Here is a 25,615-nt window from a genome sequence, read left to right on the forward strand (position 1 = left end):
TTCCCGTCCGGCGCCTGCGCGAGGCACATCCCTTGCCCACACCGGCTCAAGCTTGCCTAATGTACGCAGGCGCCCTTCTCTGAGTCGGCCACCGCCCCTTCCTTGCGCTTGCGCTCTAGCGCTCTTCGAGTCCCTCTCTCCCTCTCTCGCGTCAGTTCCTGTTTGTGGCGGGAGAAGGCGGTATTTCCGTCCAGAGGGTGGGAGGGGGCGGTAAGCGGGGGCTGGGGGGAGGGGGCGGGGGGGGCCGCGCCGCGCGAGCCGTTGGGCCTGGCTACGCTAAGGCGTTGCTGCTGGTGCTGCCGCCGCCGCCGCCGCCGCCAGGAAACACAAGGAGCGGAATCAAGCGTAGCGTGGCGATGGGCAGGAGTAGAACCCCGCCAGAGAGGCTGGGCGGCCGCCGGTGACAGGTGAGTGCGCCAGCGCGTGTCCCCAAGCGCCCCCCCCCCGCGATGGTCGCGTCCGGACCCCCAGCAAAGCCGCGCTGGGCCGTACCACCGGTGCCCACTGGGCGGGGACCGTAGTCCTTGAGCCCCCCCTTCCGGGATTGAGTTGGGGAGGCTGCGCGGGGGCGGTTGGACTAGCCCCGAGGGGGCGGGGGCGGCGGGCTGAACCACTGAAGCTGCAGGGGGCGCATATCAAAGTGTGGGGACCGAACCACTGAAGGGCTGGAGGCGCAGACCCCTGCGTGCTGGGCTGGGGTTGAGCCAGTGGGCTGGGAGGGGGGAGCCCGCCTGGTGTGCGAGGGCTAAGCCTTTGAGGGGGCGCGTCTTAGCAAGTGTAGGGGGCTGTGGAAATAGTTCCTAGAGTGTGCTTAGAGAGGTAGAGGCTTCTGGGGAGGGAGCTGTACCTAGTGTGGCCCGGGTAGCGCCCTTTGGGTTGTACCACTGAGGTCCTGGGGGGAGCCATCCTTAGAACGTAGAGCCGCGATGTGATGTTTATAATTTTGAGGGACCGCGCTGGGCGGGGGGACGGGCCCGAGTGGGTGTTCAGGGGAGTACTTTGGGAGCGCTGTAATGCCGAGCGATGAGGAGGGGGTTCTGCCTCCTGTGTTTGGTGGGTGGAGCTTGGGGGTTTACGCTGAGCCGGAGGGGGAATCACCCTTTATTGAACTTCTTATTGACTTTGGGGGGAACTGGATGGTCAGTGGGACTGCTGTCTGCCCTAGAACCTTTTCATGTTATTAAACCTTATTTTAAGGTGTGTTGGGACACCTCTGTGGCAAATTCTTCCCATGGTTTTGGCTGGGGCGTCGGGGGGAGACGTCTTAGAAGCCGCTTGTTTTCTGAGCTTTCGGCTCCATATTAGGGAGGGGAGGGGGTATGGAGCTTGGATTTGAGGATCTGTGTCCCTGGACCTGCTTAAGACTTGGGAGGAAGGAGTGCTTTGAGGGACACTTCTCCCCGAGGGGAGGGTGGCTGGGACATTTTTATCCTTGGAATTCTGAGCACCCCTTTCCTCTCATTTGGAAGGCACTGGGGCTCAGCAAGAGGCCTGGGTGTAATTAGGCCTGGGTGCCTGCCCTTGAACCTTGTTTACTCTTCCTCTGTCAGAGAAGCATCAGAAGCTCTGGCCTGAGAGTGGTTGGTGGTGGGTGCCAAGGGGCCAGGCACCACCCCAGGCCCCTCCATCCTGGCCATGAGGCCAGACACATGTTTGTGTCTCCTTGGTCCAGACGCCCATCATGTTTACGCTCCCCACCAGGCGATAACAGTTGGCTTCACCGTTAGGCGGCAATGAGGCTGAGTGCTGTTTTCCCAGCTGTTCCTCTCTGCATAGGCCAAGGGGACTTGGTGGCGGTGCCCCTGCCCCACACTGACCCAGGAAGGAAGGCTGCTCCGAAGGACTTGGGGCGGCCAAATCCCCCACGAATCTGGTTCCTCACTGTGGTTGCTGGGTGGGAGCTTGGCTCCTCAGGCCAGCCTGTGACCTTGGCTTGCTCCGTAACCTTTGTCCTGGGTCTGGAGTTCCCAGAGGGCTGGCCATAATCCCTGATTGACCCAGCTAATGTGGGCTGGTGATGTGGTCAAAGGGGGCAGACAGTCGCTCTGGTCCACATCATCAGCTTCCAAGCTAACTGGCTTCCATGGGTTGTGGTTGCTGGAGAGAACAGTCCCTGAGTCTCTGTGAGGCCACGGTGGCTCTGTAGAATTTCTCTGCACCAGGGGTTCTTTCTCTGATCTGCCAGCTTTTAGAGGGTTTGCCTGATGGGATTAACAGCAATAGTAAAAACAATAATCTTGAGACCAATGGCTGGTATTTATTGAGTGCATTCTGTGTGCCATACACTGTTCAGAATGCTTCATGTGGATTAACTTGCAGAATGCCCCCAGCCTAGAGCTTTGTGTACTGTTGTCGTGATCTCCATTTTAGAAGGGGAAACTGAGGCACAGAGTGGCAGATCATTTCCAGAGCTAGTGAATTTTATTGAACATTCACCCTATGTCAGGCATGTGACAGGCCTTTTACACACATGACCTCATTTATTTTTATTTTATTTATTTATTTATTTATTTATTTATTTATTTATTTATTTATTTATTTATTTTTGGTTGCTTTGGGTCTTTGTTGCTACGCACGGGCTTTCTCTAGTTGCGGCAAGCGGGGACTACTCTTTGTTGTGGCACGTGGGCTTCTCATTGCGGTGGTTTCTCTTGTTGAGGAGCATGGGCTCTAGGTGTGCAGGCTTCGGTAGTTGTGGCACGCAGGCTCAATGGTTGTGGCTCGCGGGCTCTAGAATGCAGGCTCAGTAGTTGTGGCGCACGGGATTAGTTGCTCCGAGGCATGTGGGATCTTCCCAGACCAGGGCTTGAACCCATGTCCCCTGCATTGGCAGGCGGATTCTGAACCACTGCGCCACCAGGGAAGTACCCCATGACCTCATTTAAATCTCAAAATACACCCGTGGGGTAGGTATGGTTATGCCTGTTTTATAGACTCCTATGAGTTAGGTAGCAGTGTGATACCCATTTTACAGATGAGGAAACCAAAACACTTGCTATGAAGTGAAATGATTCGCCCGACATCTCAAAGTTGGAAGTGGTAGAGCTGGGATGTGAACCCCTGGCCTGGTTTGGCCTCAGGTAAACTGCTTGTCAACAGGTAACTGGAACAGTGGTTTAGTTGAATCCAGGGGTGGATATGGTGTTTCTGTCCATTTTTCAGAGTCAGAAATTGGGGCTCAGAGGAGGAATTGCTTCGTTCTAGGTCTGTCAGACGCTTGGGGGCCAGACTGGGGTTTGAATGAATTCTTTGTTCATGGTCCCAAAGCTGGAGAGGGTCTCTGTCACCTCAAAGCTCCTGCCCTAGACCCTGCCAGCTGCACCCTTGGGCATTTCCTTCCCCTCACCCTTGGAACCTAGGGCTGCCATGAGCACCTCTGCCGGCAGCCAGTCTAGCAGTTTCTGGGCTTGCTGATAAAACTTGTTCCCTCCTCAGAGTTGAGCCAGGGCATCTTTTAACCTGGGGCAGAATGTCTGCTGGGAGCCGGGAGGAAACAGCAGGAGAGACATGTAGGGGGTGACACAGCTACCAGGGGACCCATGTTTGAGGTCCCTGCACAAGGATGGTGTAGTGGGCATGTGTGCAAGTTCTGGTGCTTTCACGTTCTAGTTGTGTGACCTGGGGCCACAGTGTTCACCTCCGTGCAATGGGCTCAGAATGACATCCCCCTCAGGCTTTCATGAGGATTAAATGAAGGAATCCAAGAGAAGCTCCTAGAACGGTGCCTGGCACTGAATAAATGCTCCGGTGGCAGTCTGAGGGCATCGATCCTAACCCACCACCCCCACCCTCAGTCCTCTCAGGCATCATCCTGGAATCCAGCCCCCCAGCCTGGCCCAGCCAGGATCCAGGAGTCTGCTGTCCTGGTTTCTAAACTCTGTAAAGAGCTGTACTGAAGTGCTTCAGTGCTTCAAATCCAGCCCTACCATTTGCTGCCTGTGTGACTTTGAGCAGGTTCTCAATTCTTCTGAGCTCATTTCATCATTTGTGTCATGGGATGATGATAATTCCCTCCTGATAGGTTGTTCTGAAGGTTAAACGGGTTAATTTCTGGAGAGCACTTATAACTGTGCAGGTGTAACAGTAAGCCTGCAGTAAACGTTTCCTGTTATCACTATTTAAGAAGCGCGCTTGGCACAGGGTGAGCCCTCAGGATATCTTAACAATTGTAATTCTTATTACTTCCGCTAGGATTTTGAAGGCCCTTCCCAGGTTACAGAGCCTTGTCAGGTTAACACCAGGAGGAAGGCAGGACTGAAATTAGCATCTCCATTTTCCAGGTGAGGAAACAGGAGGTTCTGGAGGCTTGAGGGGTGGGGCAAATGCAGCCCCCAGGTCCCCGCCCTCTCCTACACAGTTGCTGCCCGGAGCCCCTCCTCCGAGGTCGAAATTCTAGCTCCTTTCCAGATGTCATACACTGCTAAACCCTTTTCCTACTTGTGCTTTTATTGACTCTCCACCATAGCTCCCAGGAGTGGTGGTAGCGGCCTTGACCTGGGTGAGAACAGTCCTTTTGAAGGCCGAGAGGCAGAAGGGTGGTCTCCACCAGGGAGGGTAGCAGCAGTGCTTGTGGGAGTCGGGGCCAGACCTCTCACAGCCTCGTGGGCCTGGCAGGAAGTGTGGCTTTGATCCCGAAGGCATTGCAGAGCTGAGGAAAGGTTTTCATTCATCCGTCACCATTTATTGAACACCTGTTCTGTGCCTGGCATTGCTTCAGGTGCTGGGGATACAGCGGGGCGCTTAACAAAGGCCCTACCCCCATGGAGCTGAGGGAGACAAACCCTAAACCTGCTGAATAAACAAGGGGCAGGTTAAAGGGAGGTGCTTGGCAATTAAAATCAGGTGCGATGGGCTGTCAGCAAGGCCTCTGAGCTGATCTCAGATTGACAAGGTGTCCTGAGAAGGAACAGCCTTGGGGTGTGGGGGGAACCACAGTGAAAAAATTGCAGGGAGGACTGAGCTCAGTGAGGTGCAGGGACAGGCTGCACAGAGGCCCGTGTGGCCCTGCAGGGTGAGGCGAGGAGCGGGTGGGCGGCAGGCCAGGGGCTGAGGGCAGGCAGGGTCACTCAGAGCCTTGTAGACCATCTTGAAGAGCAGCTTGGTCAGATTTAGGGTTTTAGAATATGCCTTTTGGCATATGAGAGGTTCTCAGGCTTCTGCCTGGGGTGGGGGTAGATTTTAGAGCCGGGCAGGGAGTTTCACATGCCTCCCACTTCCCCCTTGAGTAGAATCTCTGCCGTAGAAAGAGCGAAGGCCTTTTTGGTTGCCTCCCTCCTCTGTGGTTTTCACACCGTGTTTCCCAGGGCCCATGGCTTTTCCCTTTAGGGACAGATGGGGGAGGCTCAGTGGGCTAATTTTCTGCCCACCCCTCCTCAACCAAACAGCTAATATCAGATAACAGCACAGAACAACAGTAATACCTGCTAAAAACTGTACTTGCTGATTCTGCCTTCCACTCAGCTTATGGCCTGAGGGCCTGCAACATTCCTGGCACTGCTCTAGAACTTGGAAGACTGGGCCTTATGGGCCTACCTTCTACTGGAGGCAAGTACCCAGCAAACAAACTAATAATAGGACATCAGGTTGTGATGAACGTTTCAAAGGCCAAATGAATGGGGGACAGGGGAAAGAGAGAGTGGGGATGTTATGTTTTAGCTGGAATGATCAGGGAGGGCCTCCCTGGGGAGGTGACCTGTAGGTAGGACTGGTGTGCAGTGAAGAGCCATGGGAGACTTGAGTGAAAACCCCTCAGACCGAGGAGGAATCAGCTGTGGTTCCCACCTCCCAGGGGTGAGAAATGAGGCCTGGAGAGCCTTGGTAATCTGTGCAGGGTCCCCCAACACTGACAGGCTTTGTATTTGGGCAGAGTGGCTCCAGAGTCCCCCCAGCCCAGGAAGGTGCTTGGTAACCATGGACTTCTAATCCCACACCTGAGCCTGGAACTTAAGGCTTAGCGCAGTAAGCAGGAGCCTGGGGCTGTCCCAGGCTCAATCTGGAGTATCTTCCCGGAAGGAGCAGAGCCCCTCAGAGCAAACATCCTTGGGCCTCCAGAAATCCCTTGGGATGGGGGGGATGGAAAGGAGTATTTTTCTCAGTTGATCTCCAGGCCTCTGGGGGACCCAGGGACACCCCTCCCTGGGCCTCTCTTCAACTTCCCAAGAGCTCTCAGTGGAAGGCTCTCAACCACCAGGCCTCTGGGCTGCACGGTGGGGTGGTTCCGTGGCAGGCTCTTCTGGACAACCAGCCAAGCAGCAAGAGGCCCAGCTTGGGGAGACAGCCCTGGGAGCGGGACCAGGAGGGAGGGAGGGAGGGAGGGAGGGAACAGGGGTGGGAGGGGTGGTGGAGTGGGAGCTCAGCCTGGCCCCTTGGGGGCAGGACCTGCTGCCAACTCGGCACCCACGTCAGGTCCCGGCTGTCCTGGGTGCGGGAACAAGGGACAGCAAGCCAGGGCTGGCCGAGGAGAGACTACATGTCAGAGGTTCCTGCAGGAAGTTCCTCAGGCCCAGCTGTCCTGCCCAGGAAGCTCTTCCGCAGATGTTGATTCTAAGGGTGAGGCCAGAAATCCAAGGCTGCCTTGGTTTGCCACCTTGTGGGCCCTTTCCAAACAGGCTGGGGTGGCTGCTGCTCCTTTGCCCCCCTCCCCAGGCCTCTGCAGCCTGGTTTCAAGGTGTTCATCCTCTGTGTAGTGGTCCGGGCTGGGGGCAGCCAACCTGGGTGTGAACCCTGCTCCTGGCTCCTGTCTTGGTTGCCATGCAACGGTGGGGGCCTGATTTCATCCCTCGGAGATGCATTTTGCTCAGCTGACAGCACATCCCTGCCGAGAGGGGCTGTAGGGAGGATTCAGGGAGCTAACGTGTCAGAAAGTACGTGGCATGGGGCCTCCAGAGAAGGTGCTCAGTGGATCTGAGCTGCTGTTGCTGGAGGTTGTCAGGCTGGGCACCTGAGAGCAGAGAAGGGGCTCTGGATGTGGCCAGCCTGGGCTTATTGGTTGGCAGGGAAGGAGTGGCAGGCCAATTAGCTGAGGTTCCCACTGGGGAGGGCACCGGACAGGAATATTCATCACGCCCATCGCTGAGCAGGGGCTCGGCCAGACGCTGTGAGCACTCCGTGCGTGCTCTTTCAGACACACGGCAGACCGTGAGGCAGGCAGCAGTCACCCCGTTTTGTGGAGAGGAAACTGAGGTGCAGAGCGCGCCATAGAATGCCCGTGTTTTGCTGAGAGCTGGCAGAGTGGGCTCTCCGTGCCAGGCTCTGCTCCGGGGCTTTACATGCCTGCTTCCCACCGCGACCTGGGAGCTCGGTGCAGCTCTTCTCCCCAGATGAAGACCCGGGAGGTCATTGGATTTACCCAAAGTTAAAGTTTTAATAGGTGACAGACATGAAATTTGAACCCAGCTCTGTCTGGGGTCAAGTCTGCCTTTTTAAGACTGGCTCTTCTGTCTCTGACCAATGCCATGGCCACTCTTTCTGGGATTGTTACTGCTGTTCTTTTTTGCTTTCTCTTCTTCTAGACAGAGCTGGCACAAGGTAAGCCTCAGTTGTCCTGGAAATGAGTGAGTTAGATCCACTTGATGCCTGCTTGGGAGAGGGGTTGCGGCTGCCTCTCATGCCCGTGGAGCCCTGACCTTGGCCAGCTCCATCCTTCCCCAGAGGCCAGGGGGAAGGGATGAGGGTGGAAGGCACTGATTCCTGAATGGCTTCTGGAGCCAGCTTTGGCTGTTTCTGGTCATTTGTATATTCCATTCTCTCACCAGATAATTTACTGAGTACCTACTTTGTGCCACGTGTAGTTCTGGACACCAGGAACAGCACCTAGTCTAGAGGAGGACGCCACGAGGTAATGTTTGCCTTACTGGTGCTCCGAGGAAGGGAACAGAGATCTAAGCTGGCCATGGTGGGGGGGGGGGGCGGGGTGCATTGGGGAAGTCTCCTGAGGTGAGGCATTCAGGAACTGGGCCAGGCAGGGTAGAGTCTGGGTAAAGGCCCTGAGGTGGGAGGTACCTTGATGTGGTGGTGCTACTGAGAGTAGGCCACTTGGTGGAGCTGGGGGAGAGGGAGGGAGCGGAGGGTGGCAGGACCCAGGTTGTTCGGGCAGGTCTGGGGTCCCCTAGGGCCGTGCTTCTCAAACTGGTGTCCAGAGACCTAGGTGGGGGGTGGCCGGTTAGGGTGTTAAGCATGTGTTTTGGGGTGGTGTCTGCGAGTTGTCTGCTTTCTTTCTAGCTGTGTGTTTTCATTTATATGATATTTTTTAAAAAGTTAATGTGGGCATGTCATGAATCATCTGGATAATTCCTTTTAACCAGCTAGTGACAGTATTAACATAGCTGCCACTTCCATAGCTCTGGCTAACTGAGGCTCTGGCTCAGGCTGGCCCTTGACTTTGGAATTCACCTTTATGTAATTGCTGCCTGTCTTCCAAAGCGCCGGCCTCACCCCCAACTGTGCTGGAAGCACGTTTCATTGGGTCCCCACGACGACCCTGGGTTGTCAAAAAAGGCATCTTTTGAAATAACATAATAAACGCTTGGTCTGGTTGGTATTAAGATCAAATGTTATAGAGCGAGGATGCTGACCTTCAGAGAAGCGTCCCTTGCAGCCTGGAAGTGGAAGTCAGGATTTGAGTCCAGCAGGACTCCAGGTGTGGGTTTGGGCCTCGGAGCCCTGTTCCAGCTCTCTGGGGTGAGCAGGTCAGGGTCGTGGCTCGGGAGTGATGGTGTAGTGTGGGAGCATCTCCTCGGCAGGCCGGGATGAGCCAGCCCTCGGGCCTGCGAGCATCCGAGCATCCGTGGCACTTGGCTCACCCTCACCCCCGCCCCTGCCTTCAGGCTCCTGCTGCCTCATTAAGAGAGCTTCTATAGAGATACACCTCCAGTGTGCTAGCCACTAGCCATGTGTGGCTATTTAAATTTTAAGTAATTAAAATTAAAGTGAAAATTTAGTTCTTTAGTTGGACTAGCCCCAGTAGCCACATTTCCATCATTACAGAAAATTCTGTTGTCTAGATCAGCCATGTCCTGCACTCACCCGCTGTTATGGTCTTGAGCACACAATTTATTCTCTCTGGGTCTCTGTTTCCTCTTCCAAAGAATGGGGATAGTAATAATATCTACCTCACAGGGTGGCTGTGAGGATTATTAATATGAATCCAGGCCTGGCACGTTGTGAGCACTCAGTAAATATTAGCCCTGGTTAGGACCCTGCCTGTTTGCTCCAAGGTGCCCTAGGGATGACGTGGGGTCTCACACCACCAGGCCCTGCCTCAGGGCGCGGCTGGGGAGGCAGGCGGAGGATGGCGGTGCGGAGCCGCTCCCGTGAGGGAGGAACCCCTCAGCCAGACGGAAGGGGCCGTGTGTGTGTGTGTGTGTGTGTGTGTGTGTGTGTCTGTGTGTGTGTCGGGCGGCCCTGTTCTTCTGCAGGGCATCGAGGATGGTAAGGGAGGGCGGGCTGGGGTGTGGGAGGGGCTCGGTTTCTTGGGAGTGAGGGTGGAGGGAGGTGGAAGAGGCTCAGGCTGGGACGCCGTGATCCAGTCCCCTCCGCTGTGTCCTAGCTGTCCAGCCTTCCTGTCCTCAGTTTTCCCCATCTGTGAAGTATGGGTCCTTGTGGTCCCCAAGTGAGCCAGGTGGTGGGAGTGTCAGGCCAGTGCATAGGGCTTCTTCTGGGCACAATTCCTGGAGGAGAAGGCTGGGATACAGCTCCCGCCTCACTGGGGCCAGGGGATTCCATACACTGCACCCTCTTCAAGCTGACACTTGCCATCTCTCTCCAAGAAATAGCCACAGCCCTTTGTTGGTTTTTTGTTTTTTGTTTTTGTTTTGGCTGCACCGCGAGGCTTGCAGGATCTTAGTTCCCCGACCAGGGACCCGGGCCCTGGCAGTGAGAGTGCCGAGTTCTAACCACTGGACCTCCAGGGAATCCTAGCCACAGCCCTTATAGTGGCCTCCCAGGCCCTGCCCAGCCAGGTCCCCGGCTTCCTCTGTAGCCACATGTGCCTTGCTCCCCTCCGCCACCTCTTGTGTCTCACGCAGGCCACACCTTGGTGCTGTTCTTCCTTGGCCTGGACCATTCTCCCCCAGGTCTCCACGTGGCTGCCTCATCTCTTTCAGGTTTGTGCTCAGATTTCACTGTCTCAGTGAGCCCTGCTCTGACCACCGTTTATAAAATTGGAAACCCTTGCCCACTTCCCACACAGCTAGTTCTCTATATGCTTCTTTTCTCCATAACGTTTGTCAGTTCTGGTGTACTGTATAACTTATCTGTTTATTTAAATTATTTGTTTTAATGCCTGTCCAAACTCCCCCCCCCCCCCAATAAATTCCCCCAGGACAGGGAGTTCTGTTTTGGTCACTGCTGACTCTCTGGTGACCAGAGCAGTGCTGACACAGCAAGGGTGCCATATTTGTGGAATGAGTGAATGCAGGTTTTTTTGTTTCCCCTCCACTTGGCAGAACTCTGAGCTCAAAAGCTGTGGTTCTGTTTGCCACCCCCACTCTGAATTGATGAAAGCTCTGGGCCTGGCCCTGGCTGGGTGGGGCTGGGGACACAGTGCAGACCAGGACAGGCCCTGTCTCTGCCTCATGGAGCTCTGAGTCTGGTGTGGGAGGCGCCATTACCCAGATAATTAATTATACGAGTGACTGAGCACGGTAGAGGTGGTAAGTGCTGTGAGGGGACAGGAAAACCGAGCTCTGAAGGTCTGTGACTCGTGAGGCAGGGGGCAGTCAGGGCAGGCTTCCCTGAGGAAACAAGGATTTGGCAGGTGAAGATGGGTGGGGGACTAGCATGTGCAAAGGCCCTGGGGTGAGGGAGAGAGAGAGAGAGAGAGCAAGGAGTAAAGGGGAAAGTGGAGGGGCAGGGAGAGCATGCTGACCAATGAGGCTGGAGAACAGGCAGGGGCCACCTTAAGTGGTCCTTTGTGGCCTCCATAAGGGCCTGTGACGTGATCCCGGAGCAGAGCTGTTTTTGGAGGGTCCCTCTAGCTGCGACATGGTGCTCTCGAGTGTTACGGGTCTGTGGCCAGGCAGACTCAAACATTTGACATGATTTCTGTGGGTGCTGAAAGGCGGGCAGAGCGGGGCAGCGTGGGGCTGGTGGCAGGGAGGAGAAGGAAGTCTGCTCTGGTGCTTATTCTTGTCCCAGTATTGTTTGCAGCCCACCCACGTCTTCAGCCTGCCTCCAGTCTTACCTGCTCCAAGTAGACAGATGGGGCAGTTGTGGGGAGCATGTAGTGCTCAGGAGAAGAAAAAGTGTCTTCAATACTGCCTTCTTACCAAAGAGGCAGTGTAGGTAAAAATTCACATTACAGAAGCGTGTCATGTAGGAAGTGATGGTCCCCATGTCTCCACCTGCTGGGGAAATGCTAACACCTGATAGGTGTTGAGCAGTCGTCGTATCGGGCTCTGTTTGAAGGCCTTTATGTGGATAAACTGATTTAATCCTCACAGCAGCCTTGGACATTTGCTCCACAGCAAGTGGCGGAGCTGAGGTTGAAATGCATTTGGTTCCCGAGACCACCTTCACTCCTGCTCCCATTATTCTGCCTCTGTTGGCTCTTTGGCACAGTTCCTTCTCTGCACATGACATTTAACATATACCTCATGCCCTCCCGTGGAAGACACTGTTCCCCGTAAGATCCACTGTGGATCACATAACTGCTTTTCTGAAAAGGATGCTGCAGATGAAGTTTATATGTGGTTTGTGAGATGCATGTCAATCTCAGTATTGTCAGCCTGTGAAAAAATAAGCATATCGGAATTGAGGCGATGTGGTGCATACACGTTTGTGCTTCAGAAAGGGATCAGGCCGATGTTCTGTTGTGCCGTGAGCACACTGAACGCTGACAGGCAGTGTCAGCATGTCATGTTGAGGTTGGTTCTTGCGCATGGCACGCCTGCATCGTGTTCTGTCTGGTGGGTGGACCTTTACCGAGGGTTGGGTGCTTTGCTGGGCTCTTCCCACACATGAGCCTGCGATGGAGGCACTGCTGTCATCCCCATTGCATTGAGGAGAAAACTGAGACTTGGGGAGGCTATAAAGTTGACGGGCAGGGACGTGAATCCAGGTGTGCCTTAACTCCACAGGCCACTTGGGCCCGTGTGGTCCCAGCCCAGCGCCATACTTCCTGATCAGGTGATGGGGCAAGTTATTTCACCCCTGTGACGTAGTTTCTTCATAAAAATGGAGATGATAATAAGAGTGCCTTGGGAATTCCCTGGCAGTCCAGTGGTTAGGACTCTGCGCTTTCACTGCCTGGGGCCTTGGTTCAATCCCTGGTTGGGGAACCAAGATCCTGCAATCCGTGTGGCGCAGCCAAGAAAAAAGAAAAAAAGTTTAAATATAATTATACGAAAAAATTAAAAAAGAACCAGAACTGTCAGCTAAAGAGTGCCTGCCACATAGGGTTTCTGCGAGAGTTGAATTCTCATGTACAAAGCACTTAGGTGTGCCTGGCGTGTGCCAGGTGCTGCGTAGGCATTGCCTCTTTCGTACTGGCATCATATTAACCGTTGTGACGATACCAGACCCTTGTTGTGGGCATTTAGGTTGCTTCCTGGGTTTCACTCTTCCAGGAACAGTATTCTCAGAACAGCGGTTCTCACCAAGGGGATGGCCTTGCCCCCAAGGGACATCTGGTCATGGCTGAAGACATTTTTGATGGTCAGAACTCCGAGGGAGGTTGAGCTGTTGGTTTTAGCAAGTAGAGACCAGGAATGCTGCTAAAACCTCTTAACAGTTTGCAGAACAGCCCCATGACCAGAATTACCTAAATGTCACTAGTACCGAGGTTGAGCAACCCCGCCTGAGAACCTGTGTGCACCTGCATAAGCGTTTTCTGCAAGAGTAATTGCTCCAAGGACTTGTGCGTTTTCCACTTTTTCAGTTTTGCTAAAGTGCCCTCACAAAACGCGGGTCCAGTTCACAGAGCTGCAGGTGGCGAATGAGGGAATCGTTTCGCTTGCCCTGTGCGCCTTTCCTCCCACATTCCCACGGGCAGACGCTGCCTGTCGAACCACAGGTTCCTATTGTCTTTGAATTTCTCTCCTGAGCAAGTCCTCCTGGGACTTGTAGGTGCGGCGCAGATTACAGAGCAGGTGACAGAGGCTCCTGGGGGGTCAGGGTGTCAGGGCGGAGCCCCACCCCATTGTCTGCAGCCCCAGGAGATGCAGAGCCTCTGCCTCCCCCTCCTGCCTCCTTATCCCATCTGTGCTGTCTGGCATGGGAAGCAGGTCAGGGAGAGGGGGCGAGAGAAAAAGGACTTGACGAGGGGCAAGGAAAGGAATTTAACTTATTTTGAACGTGTTCTGGGCACAGGGCTTCACTCTTACCCATGTTCATTCCACAGATAGTTATTAAGTGCCCACTGTGGACCTAGCACCACGCAAGGTTCTGAGGATCTGAACGTGAGGATCGGGTCCTGCAGTGCCCGAGCAGGCCAGGCCCTGCCCTTACCCTGCCCTGACATCACAGTGGAGAGAGGTCGACAGTAAGCTTGTAAACAAGTAAACATGTACAGTCGAGCCGGTGATGATGAGCGCTTTACTTTCATCAAGGATAACGGGAGGTCCTCTTGACCACGGAGGGTATGGAGGCTTCGCGAAGAAAGAGACATGTGAGCTGAGGCTGAAGAAAGTGGGGCAGGGCCCCACGGATACTTGGAGAAGACAGTTCTGACTGAGGGGGCAGCATGTGCAAGGGCCCCGAGGTAGGGGGTCCAGGTGTGTTGGAGGCACTGGTGCCATGGAGGGTTCAGAGTGGTGAAGGGGGGAGATGATGCAGAATAGGGTCCTGGGCTCCTGAAAGGACTTTGGCTTCTTTTACTCTGGGTGAGATGGGGACTTGGGAGGGTTTGAGCAGAGGAGGGGGTTTCCTCTGACTCAGGTGGTCACAGGGTCCCAGATTGTAGGAGGGGCGACGACAGGAGCCCTGGAGCTCACTCATCTGGGCCACACAACCCCTCTAGTAGCGGGAACCACAGTGACCTTAATTTTACAGATGAGAAAAGAGGTTTGGAAGGACCTTTTCCAGGACCCAGTCCCTTCCCGAGGCTGCCAGCTAGGACAAGGCAGTCATCTGAGGGCCTCTCTCCCCCTGGCCCTGTGTCATCCTGTAAATCACCTCTAATGGACGTGACTCCAGCAAGGTGAGATGAAGCTTCTGAGGGAGCTACAGTTTGGAAACCATTGAGTAATAAGACCTCCGAGGCAGATAGAAATAAAAAGTTCTAAAATTAGGGACTTCCCTGTCGGTCTAGTGGTGAAGACTCTGTGCTTCCAGTGCAGGGGGGAGAGGTTCGATCCACGGTCGGGGAACTAAGATTCCGCATGCTGCACGGCACAGCCAAAATAAAAGTCCTAAAATTAAAAAAAAAAATTTACTAGAGTGTTTAAGACATACACTAGAATAAGTCAGTGATATCCATGTACTTAGCAGATATTTAAAACATCAAACCTTGCCCTTGCCCCTTCGGGACCTGTCTCCAGTTACCTCTCCTTTCCCTGCTCAGAGCTGACCACTGTGGGTGGTGATTTTCATTCCCTTTCAGCTTTCTTCTGTGTTAAACATACCAACAGTCCAGCCCTGCCCCTCCGGGGTGCACGTCCCTCCTCCGGCCGGATCATTGTACAGATTGGAGCACTAAGGCCAATGAGGGTGTCGCTTGCAGCCGCACAGCCAAGAAGCAGCAAAGCCTGGGGCTGAAATCCAGAGCCTGCGGACCCCAGATTCCTCTTCCTTATTCATTGGTGACTGGCCTTGAGGTGAAAATCCAGGCAAGCCAGCCTTGGGGTTGGGGGGAGCCCCAGAAGCCAGGAGGCCCGATTTTCGTTCCCCTATATCTTCTGGGCTCCCAAACCCAGGTTCTTTTTTATTGTGACTTCGTCATAAAATACAGAAAAATATGTTCAACGTATTTTATACAGTACAGTATAACGAATAACTGTAAAGCTGTGATTCTCTGTAATCACAATAGAACATTGTCAGCTCCCAGAAACCTCCCTCCTCGGTTACTCCCATATGTAACAACTCTCCTGACTTTTGGATATTTGCTTCCTTGATCTTCTGCACAGTTTTACAAGTGAGAAACAAATGGTGTCATGTTGCCTGTTCTGAACTTGCTGTCCATGGATTCATACTTGATGTGTCATTTTGCATCTGGCTTCTTTCACTCCGTGTAAAGTTGTTACGCTTCATCCCTGTTGTAGGTATCAGTAGTTCCGTCCCTGTGTGGTGGTGTGCTCTATGAATTTACCTTAGTTTGTTTATCCATTCTCCTGTGCATGGATACCTGGTCTGTTTCCAGTTTTGAGGTTACCGTGAATGTTGCTGCTGTGAACATTCTAGTACATGTCATTTGGTAAACAAATGTGCTCATTTCTCTTAGAGGGCTGTGGAATTGCTGGGTCACGGGGTAGGCATATGTTGAGTTTTAATTGTTATTGCCAAACAGTTTTCCATAGTGGTTGAACCATTTTATACTCCCACCAGTACCGATTCCTTTACATTTTTGACAACGCTTGGCGTTGTCAGTTTTTAAAATTTTAGCCATCCTGGTGGGTGGTTTCAATTTGCATTTCCCCATAACTAATGAAATTGTGTGCGTTCCTTCATTGTGTGAGTGTCCTCTCCTTTGAGGTGCCCTTGCTCTTTTCACCTTGCCTCCCAGGTGGCTCGCCTCTAACTGACAGCTGTAGCTCCTGCCCAGACCCTCAGCGATTGAAGCCCAGACACCCTAGGGAGCAGTGGGTGGGGTGGGGCCATGCAGGCACTCCCCTGCTGTGCTGATGCCCGGCTTCCAGAGGCAGGTCTGGGTGTCCTCCATCGGGAGCTCCCCAGGGAGCAGGCCATCTTCTTGGCTGCGGTGGTGATGGTGTTTCGTCACTGCAGGACTGCGTCACAGATACCTCAGCGGAGGCGCCACCCTCAGTGGGAGGATGGGCAGGATCCAGGCAGGATGCAGGGGATCTTTCAGTTCCTCCCCCGCCCTCGCCCTAGCTGCTGCTTGCTGGCTTTTTAGTCGCTGGAGTGAGAATGTAAAAAGTGGCTCTGGTGGGCCGAGCTGCAGCCAGGGCCTCCACCACTCCTCAGCTGGGAGACCCAAGGTAAACACTTCCCCTCTCTCAGCCTCTGCCCTGCCCTGGGCATGGTCACGGCCCTCTGGTGGGGTGGTTGGGAGTGATCAGAGAGGCTCTGGAGGAGCGCCCTCACGCTCAAGGCCACCCAGCTGGCATTGGCTCCTGGACTCTGCAACCCTGACCACTCTCGGCCACACCCGGCTGCCTTCACCTCTCTCTGATCTTGGCAGCCACGTGTTTGGGTGTTCACTGGGGGCCAGGCAGTGGGCTGAGCCTCTGCACACAGTGGGTGCTTTCGTGCTACTGACAGCCCTGGTGCTGCTGAATCACAGAGGCTCCGAGAGGTGAAGTTGCTGGGCTGGGGAGGGTGGGGAGGGGAGGGGAGGGGAGAGACAGGGCTCACGAGGCCCCTGTCCTTTACTTCCACATCCACCCTTCCTTTGGACTCTGGGTTCTCCATCCCAGCCCTATTTGGGAACCCAGCCCTATTTGGGAACCCAGCCCTATTCTGAACTGAGCTCGTACCAGGGGAAGGTGCAGTGTTGGCCCCCGTGTTGGAGAGGAATTCCCTAACTCCCCACCACGCCTGCCTCCAGGCCCTAAGTGTGCTCTCTGCCCCGGCTCCTTACCCTGTGCCAACCACATTCCCCAAGCTCCTTCCCAAGCTTCCTCAGGGGCTTTGCACTTGCTCTTCCCCTGCCTGAAATTTGCTCCCTACACGTTGGGTCACCTGTCCCTCATACAGCGTGGCTAACACAGCACCCATTCCCTGCCCTCCTTTCCCGTGTTCACTTTTCTTTGCTGCCACCTGACGTTGTGGCCTGTGTACTGTCTGCCTCCCCTACTGGAATGTGAGCTTCCTGAAGGCAGGGGCTGTGTCTTAGTGACTCTCTGTCTCTGGAACCCAGGACAGAGTCTGGAGCTTAGGACATGTTCAGAAAAAGATTGGTGGCGTGAATAGATTCTGGAATTGTTTCTGAGGCTGTCTCTTGTCCTGGGCTGGGGATCTTTTGGGGAGACTTGGGTTCGTTCACTGTGCATTCAACAGAGAGCCAGACACCGGGCTGGTGCGCTGAATTAGTGTTTAGAGGTGTGGGGAGAGTTGACCAGGAGGTGCATGGAGAGGACCCAGTCCAGCCTCTGAGGTCAGGAAGGCTTCCTGGAGGAGGCATTGGTTCAGCTGAGACCTTAAGGAAGAGGGGGAACTCACAGAAGGCATTGGGGATAGAGGCCAGAGGGAAGGGCCTGAGTGCCAGAAGCCTGGCAGAGAGTGAGGGCGGGGGAGGAGGGGCTGGGGAGGTGGGCAGTGCCTGGTGTGGTAATCATTGTCACGGTCATTAGCCTTTCTTGAGGGCTTTCTAGGTGACTTTCTGCTTATGCCGGGCCTTCTTGTGGTGGAAAGGACCTTGTTCTGTGTTCTGAGCACACTGGAGAGCCACGGAAGGGTTTTGAACAGAGAGGGACAGGGTCAGATTTAGGATGGAGTACAGGGGTTGAGAGCACAGGCTGGGAACCCAGGGAGAAAGCCAGGGCGGGAGGGGAGGTGGGGAGGGGAGGTGGGGAGGGGCGGTGGGGTGGGAGAGGATCAGGAAGCCGTGGATGGCAGAGAGGACTGCGGGCGGAGCAGGGGTGGGGAGCAGCAGAGGCCAGGGCCTGAGGGGCCTGGAATCCCAAGCTGAGGAGCCTGGCTCTTTCCTGAGGCCTGTGGGAAGCCACGGGTCAGATTTGAGGGTCCCTGTAGGTGCTGAGGGAGACAGATGGGAGGATGGGAGGCCAGGGAAGAGGTGGGGTGAGTCCTCGTGGGAGAGGACAGCGCTGGACCTGAGCCGCGTTGTCGGGAGGCTGGGGTGGAAACCCTGGTCACATTAAGACTGAAGCACAGACTGGTGGATGTTTTGGAGCGAAGATCTGGCGGTCCTGGGTGTGTTCGGTCTGTGGGTGTGAGCCCCGGAGGTGCCAGCCGTACCTGCTGGGGGAGGGAGCCCCTGCTGGACCCTGTCTTTGCAGCTCAGAGTCCAGAACGTGATTTCTCCCCCGCTGTTTACTTCCCTGACACTGTCCATCTTGTCTTCCTCCCACTTACCTCCCTTCCCTCTGCCTGGGGCCTGGGCAGCCTGCCACCGTCACATGCCAGGCAGTAGTGTGTCCAACCCACCAGCTCCCCTGGGGCACGAGAGAAAGCTGATGCCTGCGGTGTCCCCAGAGCCAGCTGCCACTTCTCTGGGGGCCACCGTAGCTCCTGACCTGCTGTCCGCAAATAACCCCAGGCCAGGAAAGGCGAAAGGCGCCTTGAGCTCCATGGCCCCTGTCCAGGCCTGTGGCTCCAGGTAGGGGCCCAGCTGGTGGCTGCCTTCCCCCCTTTCTCCCCTCTGCCCTGGGAACCTGAGACGAAGCAGCGGCCTCGGCGTCCGTCAGTCTGTTGGCTGCTGCTCCCTGAGGACGGAAGCAGAGGTCTCTGGGAGGGGACCAGGGCCTCGGTCAAGCCCCCAGGACTGGCTTCTGGGCCCCAGATAAGTGTACATGCAGTAGGTTCCTTTCTTGTTGAAGATGCGGAGCACTGAGACCTTTCTTTCCTCTGTCATCTGCTGGGGACAAGGAGGGAACTGAGGCTGAGAGAGTGATATGAGGTGGCCTGGTGCCGGGGTGGGGGTGGTACTTGGTTCGCTAAAGGTGGCAGGTTGGTGGTTCCTTGGTTTGGAAAGGAGAGAGAGAGAGAGAGAGAGAGAGAGAGAGAGAGAGAGAGAGTGTGTGTGTGTGTGTGTGTGTGTGTGTGTGTGTGTGTTTGGGGCTGGCAGGCAGATACTGGTGGCTTTGAGCACTCCCTCAGGTGCCCAGGGCCGTCTGATTCAGCCCAGGTGACCTCAGCGCTGGGGCATGGGAGTGACGCAGGGGGCGGGGCTGCAGCTCCTCGCCTGCCTCCCGCCCCGCCCCGCCCCACCAGGAGTGACGGTGGGTGGAGGGGCTGCCTCTGGTCAGCACGGGTGTCCTGAGTGTCCGGGCACAGGCCAGGGAGCTCTGCTCCTTCCAGAGTGGGCTCTGAGGGCAAGCTCGTGTCCTTTCCCCCAAAGACTGGGCTCCCTGGGGACATGGCCACCTCCTCCCCCTCAGCCTGGGCCCCAGGGCAGGTCTCGGCCCACCCGCCCTGGCTCCACCCTGTCCGAGCAGCCCGAGGGGCCTCAGAGGCGGGCTGTCCCGAGGGAAGGCGCTGAGGCCCAATCCCCCTCCCACTCTGACAGGCTCCTCTCTTGTCTTGCAGACTGTGCTCTGTCCACTGCACCTCCTGCATGTCCTGCTGCCCTGAGCTGTCCCGAGCTAGGTGACAGCCTGTCACGCTGCCACCATGAACGAGGTGTCTGTCATCAAAGAAGGCTGGCTCCACAAGCGCGGTAAGGGGCTGCTTTTGCCCACGGGATTGCGTGTCTCCCCCTTCCGCCCTGGCTCTCCTGGCAGCTGTGCCCTGAGAGGCAGAGGTACAGGGTCTTTACCACCTGAGGAGCCAGCATTCCAAGCCCTGTCTGCCTCCCTCCCTGCCCCTGGCCACTAGCTCCTTACCAGCCCATTTCATGGGATCTTTGAAAGTAGTCTGGACAGAGGGACTGTGGCTGTGCCTGGGCCTGAGCCTCCAGGCCTAGCTGGACCTCCTGCATTAGCCTCCAGGCCAGGCCTCAAGTTCTGCCTCTGCATTAGTGATCCTGTTTGTAGCCCCATTTTATAGATGAAGAAACTGAGGCTCAGAGAGGGTCAGTCACTTAACTGAAGTAACACAGTGAGATGATATTCAGCATTTATTCATTCAGCAAATACTCGTGGAGTGTGTGGTATGCCGGGCTGGCCACCCCAGGCTCTGGGGACACTGTGGTGCCCTCATGGAGTTTGCGATCCACTGGGGGATGGGGACAAACAATAAACAGACATGATGTCAGGTGGTGATAAGTGCCGTTGTGAAAAATAGGAGCTGTGAGGGGGAACGGGCTGGAGGAAGATGGGCTTCAGTGGAAGCAGCTCGAGGAGGGGACAGTGAACAGAGGCCTGGAGGCGGTGAGGGAGCGAGCCACACGGATAGACAGGCAGGGGTGTTGCAGGGCATGAGACTGTGCCTGGACCGGAGAGTTGACCAGTGTGGCTGGCGCAGAGCGAGCGAGGGCGAGCTGGAGGAGGTGGGCAGAGCGGTGGTGCAGCATCAGACCGTCGGCCCTCGACGACATGGAAAGGGCTTTAACTCTCCAGGCGTTCAGAAGCCCAGGATGTTGTGAGCCAGCGCGTGACCCGATCTGGTTGTGCTGGTGGGCAGCTGAGAAATGAAGTCATTTACAAAGAGACTAAGAGACTAGACCCTTAGGCCCCAGGCCCCTACCCCAGAACCAGCGCACTTAACGCCCGCGCTGCCGTGTGCAGGGGCAGCTAGGAAGAGGCACGTGCTGAGAGTCAGCTTGTCCAGGCGCCCAGGAGCGAAGGAGGCAGACTGTCCTGGCTTCCGCGGACCTTCCCCTGCGGAGGGGGACGCCAGGCCTGGGGGTAGCCACTCTGTGCACTTTCATTCACTCAGCAGACATCTGTTGAGCAGCTCCCGTGTTCCAGGCACTGTTCTAGGTGCTGGAGACACAGCAGTGAACCAGATGAGCCAAAAGTCCCCATCCTTTTGTTGATGTCTTACACTGGGGGGGAGAGCCCATGGCACCTGAGTAGACAGGTGTGTCCAGTGGGTGGTGAGTGCCATGGAGGAAAGCCGAACAATGTGAGGAGGAGGAGGGGTGTGAGGGGGAGTTATCCCAAACGAGGTGGTCAGCGAGGGCCTCACTGAGAAGGGGGGGGTTTGAATAAAGATCTGAAGGGAGGCAAGGGAGTGAGCCCCACAGTTAACTGGGGCAAGGGCGAAGGGGACAGCCCATGAGTCCACAAAGGGGAGTGGGCCAGGCATGTTTAAAGGGGGCGAGGAGGCTGGTGGGGCTGGCCCTGCAGAAACTGGGAGAGGTGCCCGCCCATCCTGCCCTGTCACAGCCCGCAGACATGGAGCAGTGATGAGGGACGGAGGTGGCTCCCCAGGCCAGGCCTCCCCCATCAGACTGAGCAGGGGAGAATCCTTTCCTGCTGCCCTTTCCAGGCAGGGTGGTACTCAAGACACCTTGGCCTACCCACCCAGATTGGGCCCTGAGTTTGGGGCTGTTGATGCGGCTTTCTGAACCTTGGCAGGTGTCAACCCTGGCTCTGCCACTTCCTCTCAGTATGACTGGGTAAGCTATGTCATCCCTCTGAGCCTTGGTTTCACATCTGTAAAATGGGTCAACAACCCAGGCGTCTGAGATTGTCAGCTTCGTGAGGGCAGGGATTTTATCTGGCTTGTTCACTGAGATGTCCCCAGTGCCCTAGAAAAGTGCTTGGCGTGCAGCAGGCACTCAATAACTGTTGAATGAACGTTTGGGATTGTGTGTGTGGATAGTGCGAGTGTGTTAGGGTGTGCCAGGGTCTCAGGCTCCTGAGTTTCCGTGGCCCTTGGCTCACTAGGCTGGGGTGGCAGAGCCCTGAAGGTGGCCCGAGAACTGTGGCCGGGGCAGGGCTTTGTCTCTGGCATTAATGCTGATGGCATTCAGTGGATCTCAGCCCCTCCTAGGCCTTCAGTGTCTCCACTTACCTGCATGGACCCAGACAGGCTGCTGAGATGACCACCTGCCTTGGGTTTGTACCATACCTGCACACGTGCGTGCGCGTCACTCCTGGGTCTCTCCAGTGCCTGTCATTCTGAGCAGCAGCTGGCAGAGGTGGGTAAGGCGAAGTGGGCCCTGCCGCTGTTTGGACATCCCCGCTACCCCACCCCACCCCACCCCACCCCTGGTGGTTGAAATAACAGCAGCTCCGGCTTACTGTGTGCCCACCCTGCCGGGCCTGGGGCTCTGCTCTAGGCAGACCCAGTTTTGTTGCATTTCCATTACTGCCCCGTCAGGTGGGCGCCGTCTCACAGACCGGGAAGCTGAAGCTCGGCAGGAGACTGACTTGCCCGAGGTTCCAGCAAGGAGGTGGTAGTGCTGAGCTTCAGGCTCCAACTCCTGAGCCCGCTCCTGGCTCACATGCCACCTCTTGCTCAGCAAGGTCCACTCAAGGATGGGTCCCTTATGCCATGTGCGGGTGTCCTTTCTGACACAGCCTCAGCATACTCTCTGCCAGGCCCCAGCAGGCCAGGCCTCGTCTGCCAATTTAGAGGCAGACAGCGTAGTGGTCAGGAACATGGGCTCGGGACAGAGCAGACCTGGGTTCCAATCCCGGCTCTCCCGGTCAACAGCTGTGAGCCTCAGGCAAGTAGTGAAGCCTCTTTGTGCCTCAGTTTCCTCATTTGTAAAATGGGATTGTTGTGAGGATATTTTTCCTTCTAGGTTTCTTTTTTTCCTTAGCTTGTTATCGATATATAAAGCACCACAGGTAAGTGCCTGGATTATAAGCTTACCCCCAAACCTGTGTCCAGGTCAAGAAATAGAGTCAGTCAGTCCCCAGAAGCCCCTGTGCCTCTCCCAACCTCCAATAGAGTGGATGAATTTTTCTAGTTTTGTTTTTCTTTCTAAAACTGAGGTAAAATTTACATAACACTGAATTAACTGTTTTAAAGTGCACAATTCAGTGGCCTTTAGTACATTCACAGTGTTGTGTAACTACTACCTCTGTCTAGTTCCCAAACATTTTCATCTGCCTGAAAGAAAGCCCTGTACTCGTTAAGTAGTCAGTTCTCATTCCCCCTCCTCCCAGCCCCTGGCAGCCACCAATTTGTTTTCCGTTTTTATGGATTTACTTATTTTGGACATTTCATATAAATGAATCATACAATATGTGGCCACAAAAGTCTGGTTTCTTTCACTTAGCATAACTTTTTTTTTTTTAAATAAATTTATTTATTTTTTTATTTTTGGCCGTATTGGGTCTTCACTGCTGCACACCGGCTTTCTCTAGTTGCGGCAAGCGGGGGCTACTCTTCGTTGCGGTGCGCGGGCTTCTCATAGCCGTGGCTTCTCTTGTTGTGGAGCACGGGCTCTAGGCGCGCGGACTTCAGTAGTTGCGGCACGCGGGCTCAGTAGTTGTGGCTCACAAGCTCTAGAGCACAGGCTCAGTAGTCGTGGCACACGGGCTTAGTTGCTCCACAGCATGTGGGATCTTCCCGGACCAGGGCTCGAATGTGTGTCCCCTGCATTGGCAGGCAGATTCTCAACCACTGCGCCACCAGGGAAGCCCCTAGCATAATGTTTTTGAGGTTCATCCATGCTGTAGCACATATCAGTACTTCATTCCTTTTTTTTTTTTTTAATTTATTTATTTATTTTTGGCTGCGTTGGGTCTTTGTTGCTGCTTGCGGGCTTTCTCTAGTTGCAGTGAGCGGGGGCTACTCTTCGTTGCAGTGCGCGGGCTTCTCATTGCGGTGGCTTCTCTTGTTGGGGAGCATGGGCTCTAGGCGCATGGGCTTCAGTAGTTGTGGCACGCGGGCTCAGTAGTTGTGGCTCGCAGGCTCTAGAGCGCAGGCTCAGTAGTTGTGGTGCACGGGCTTAGTTGCTCCATGGCATGTGGGATCTTCCCGGACCAGGGCTCGAACCCGTGTCCACTGCATTGGCAGGTGGATTCTTAACCACTGCGCCACCAGGGAAGTCCCTTCATTCCTTTTTATAGCCAAACAATATTCCATTGTATGAATATACCACATTTTGTTTATCTGTAGGTCTGTTGATGGACATCTGAGGTATTTCTGCCTTTTGGCTATTGTGAATAGTGCTGCTATGAACATTTGTATACAAGGATTTGAGTACTTGTTTTCAATTTTGGGGGTGGGTATACACCTAGGAGTGGAATTGCTGGGACGTATATATCCATTAGGTTATATTATTTATAATCTATTATATATAGTTAGATAATGTAGGTAAGAAATGTATAAAATCTGGGTCATACATTCTGTATGTGTAATCTACAGCGTATTCTGTATTTAACTTTTTGAGGAAGCGCCAAGCTTCCACAGGGTTGCACCATTTTACATTCCCACCAGCAGTGCACAGGGTTTCAATTTCTCCACATCCTCACCCACACCTGTTCTTTTTCTTTTAGTTTTTTTGTTTCTGTTTTTGTTTTTTTAATAAAAGCCATCCTGGTGGGTATTAAGTGGTATTTCGTTTTGATTTGCATTTCCCTAATGACTGATGATGTAGAGCATCTTTTTATATGCTTGTTGGCCGTTTGTATATCTTTGGTGAGATGTCTGTTTAAGTTCTTCACCCTTTTTTTTCTTTTAAGATTTGGGTAAATTATTTTTATTTTTATGCCTATTCATATCTTGTTGTATCGATTATGTTATATATGTATTTTAAGATTTAAATCTTCAAAAGTGTCAATACTGATTTTTGGCATATAGTTCATAGTTTTATACAATCAAGTCTATCAAGTTTTTTTGCTCTTTAATTTTTTTTTTTTTTACATCTTTATTGGAGTATAACCATTTTACAATGTTGTGTTAGTTTCTGCTGTATAACAAAGTGAATCAGCTATATGTATACATATATCCCCATAGCCCCTCCCTCTTGAGCCTCCCTCCCACCCTCCCTATCCCACCCCTCTAGGTGGACACAAAGCACTGAGCTGATCTCCCTGTGCTATGCGGCTGCTTCCCACTAGCTATCTGTTTTACATTTGGTAGTGTATATATGTCATTGCTACTCTCTCACTTCATCCCAGCTTACCCTTCCCCCCACCTTCACCCATTTTTTTAATCAGACTGTGTTTTTGTTGCTTAGTTGTAAGAGTTCTTTATATATTCTGGATACTAGACTCTTATCAGGTATATGATTTGCAGATATTTTCACCCATTCTGTTTGGTTGTCTTTTTATTTTCTTGGTAACATCCTTTGCACAAAAGTTTTTTATTTCAATGAGTCCACTTGATCTGTTTTTTTCCTTTGTTGTCATATCTAAGAATCTGTTGCCAAGTCCAGTGTCACGAAGATTTACCCCAGTGTATTTTTCTAAGAGTTTTATAGTTTTAGCTCTTATATTTAGGTAGATCCACTTTGAGTTAATTTTTTTATATGGTATATGGTATAGGGTTCCAACTCTGTTCTTTTGTATGTGGGTATACAGTTGTCCCAGCATCATTTGTTGAAGAGACTGGTCTTCCCCCATGGAATGGTCTTGGTATTGTTGTTGAAGATCAGTTGCCCATAAGTATGTAGGTTTAGTTTTTGACTCTCAGTTCTACTCCATTGGTCTATATGTTTATCTTTATACCACACTGATTTGATTATTGTAGCTTTGTAGTAAGTTTTGAAATCAGGAAGTATGAGTCCTTTTACTTTGTTCTTCTTTTTCAACATTGCTTTGGCTGTTTGGAACCCCTTGCCACATGAATTTGAATTCCATGTAAGTTTGAGGGTTGACTGTTCCTCAACAGCAAAAAAGGCTATTGGAATTTTGACAGGGAATGTGTTGAATCTGTAGATGGCTTTGGATAGTATTGTAATCTTAACATCAAGTCTTCCAATCCATGAACACAGGATCTTTGCATTTATTTAGGTCTTTAATTTCTTTCAGCA

General features: G+C 53.7%; 1 protein-coding gene and 1 long non-coding RNA gene across 10 annotated transcripts in view; one reads left to right on the top strand and one right to left on the bottom strand.

Moving 5' to 3' along the window:
- The first annotated feature begins 214 nt into the window (after positions 1-214).
- Positions 215-25,615, top strand: part of AKT2 (AKT serine/threonine kinase 2) — a 51,362-nt gene continuing 25,961 nt past the window's right edge. For 3 of the 9 annotated variants that reach the window (XM_082438060.1, XM_082438052.1, XM_082438058.1), the window contains exons 1-2: positions 216-407; positions 19,324-19,453. In XM_082438060.1, coding sequence (XP_082294186.1) covers positions 19,408-19,453 — 46 coding nt within the window. In that variant the 5' untranslated portion in view covers positions 216-407; positions 19,324-19,407. Of the gene's footprint in view, positions 408-2,974; positions 3,081-4,191; positions 4,281-7,754; positions 7,838-18,478; positions 18,593-19,323; positions 19,454-25,615 lie in introns of those variants that run through there. The other 6 variants (XM_082438053.1, XM_082438054.1, XM_082438055.1 and 3 more) reach the window with 6 other exon arrangements.
- The window catches only part of LOC309648895, a 116,717-nt gene continuing 114,438 nt past the window's right edge, over positions 23,337-25,615 (bottom strand). Inside the window, exon 2 of the long non-coding RNA XR_014256848.1 lies at positions 23,337-24,739. This is a non-coding gene — a long non-coding RNA (uncharacterized lncRNA). The remainder of the gene's footprint in view (positions 24,740-25,615) is intronic.

The sequence above is a fragment of the Balaenoptera physalus genome (genome assembly GCF_965194825.1).
Source record: "Balaenoptera physalus genome assembly, chromosome: 19".
NCBI classification, from domain to species: domain Eukaryota; kingdom Metazoa; phylum Chordata; class Mammalia; order Artiodactyla; family Balaenopteridae; genus Balaenoptera; species Balaenoptera physalus.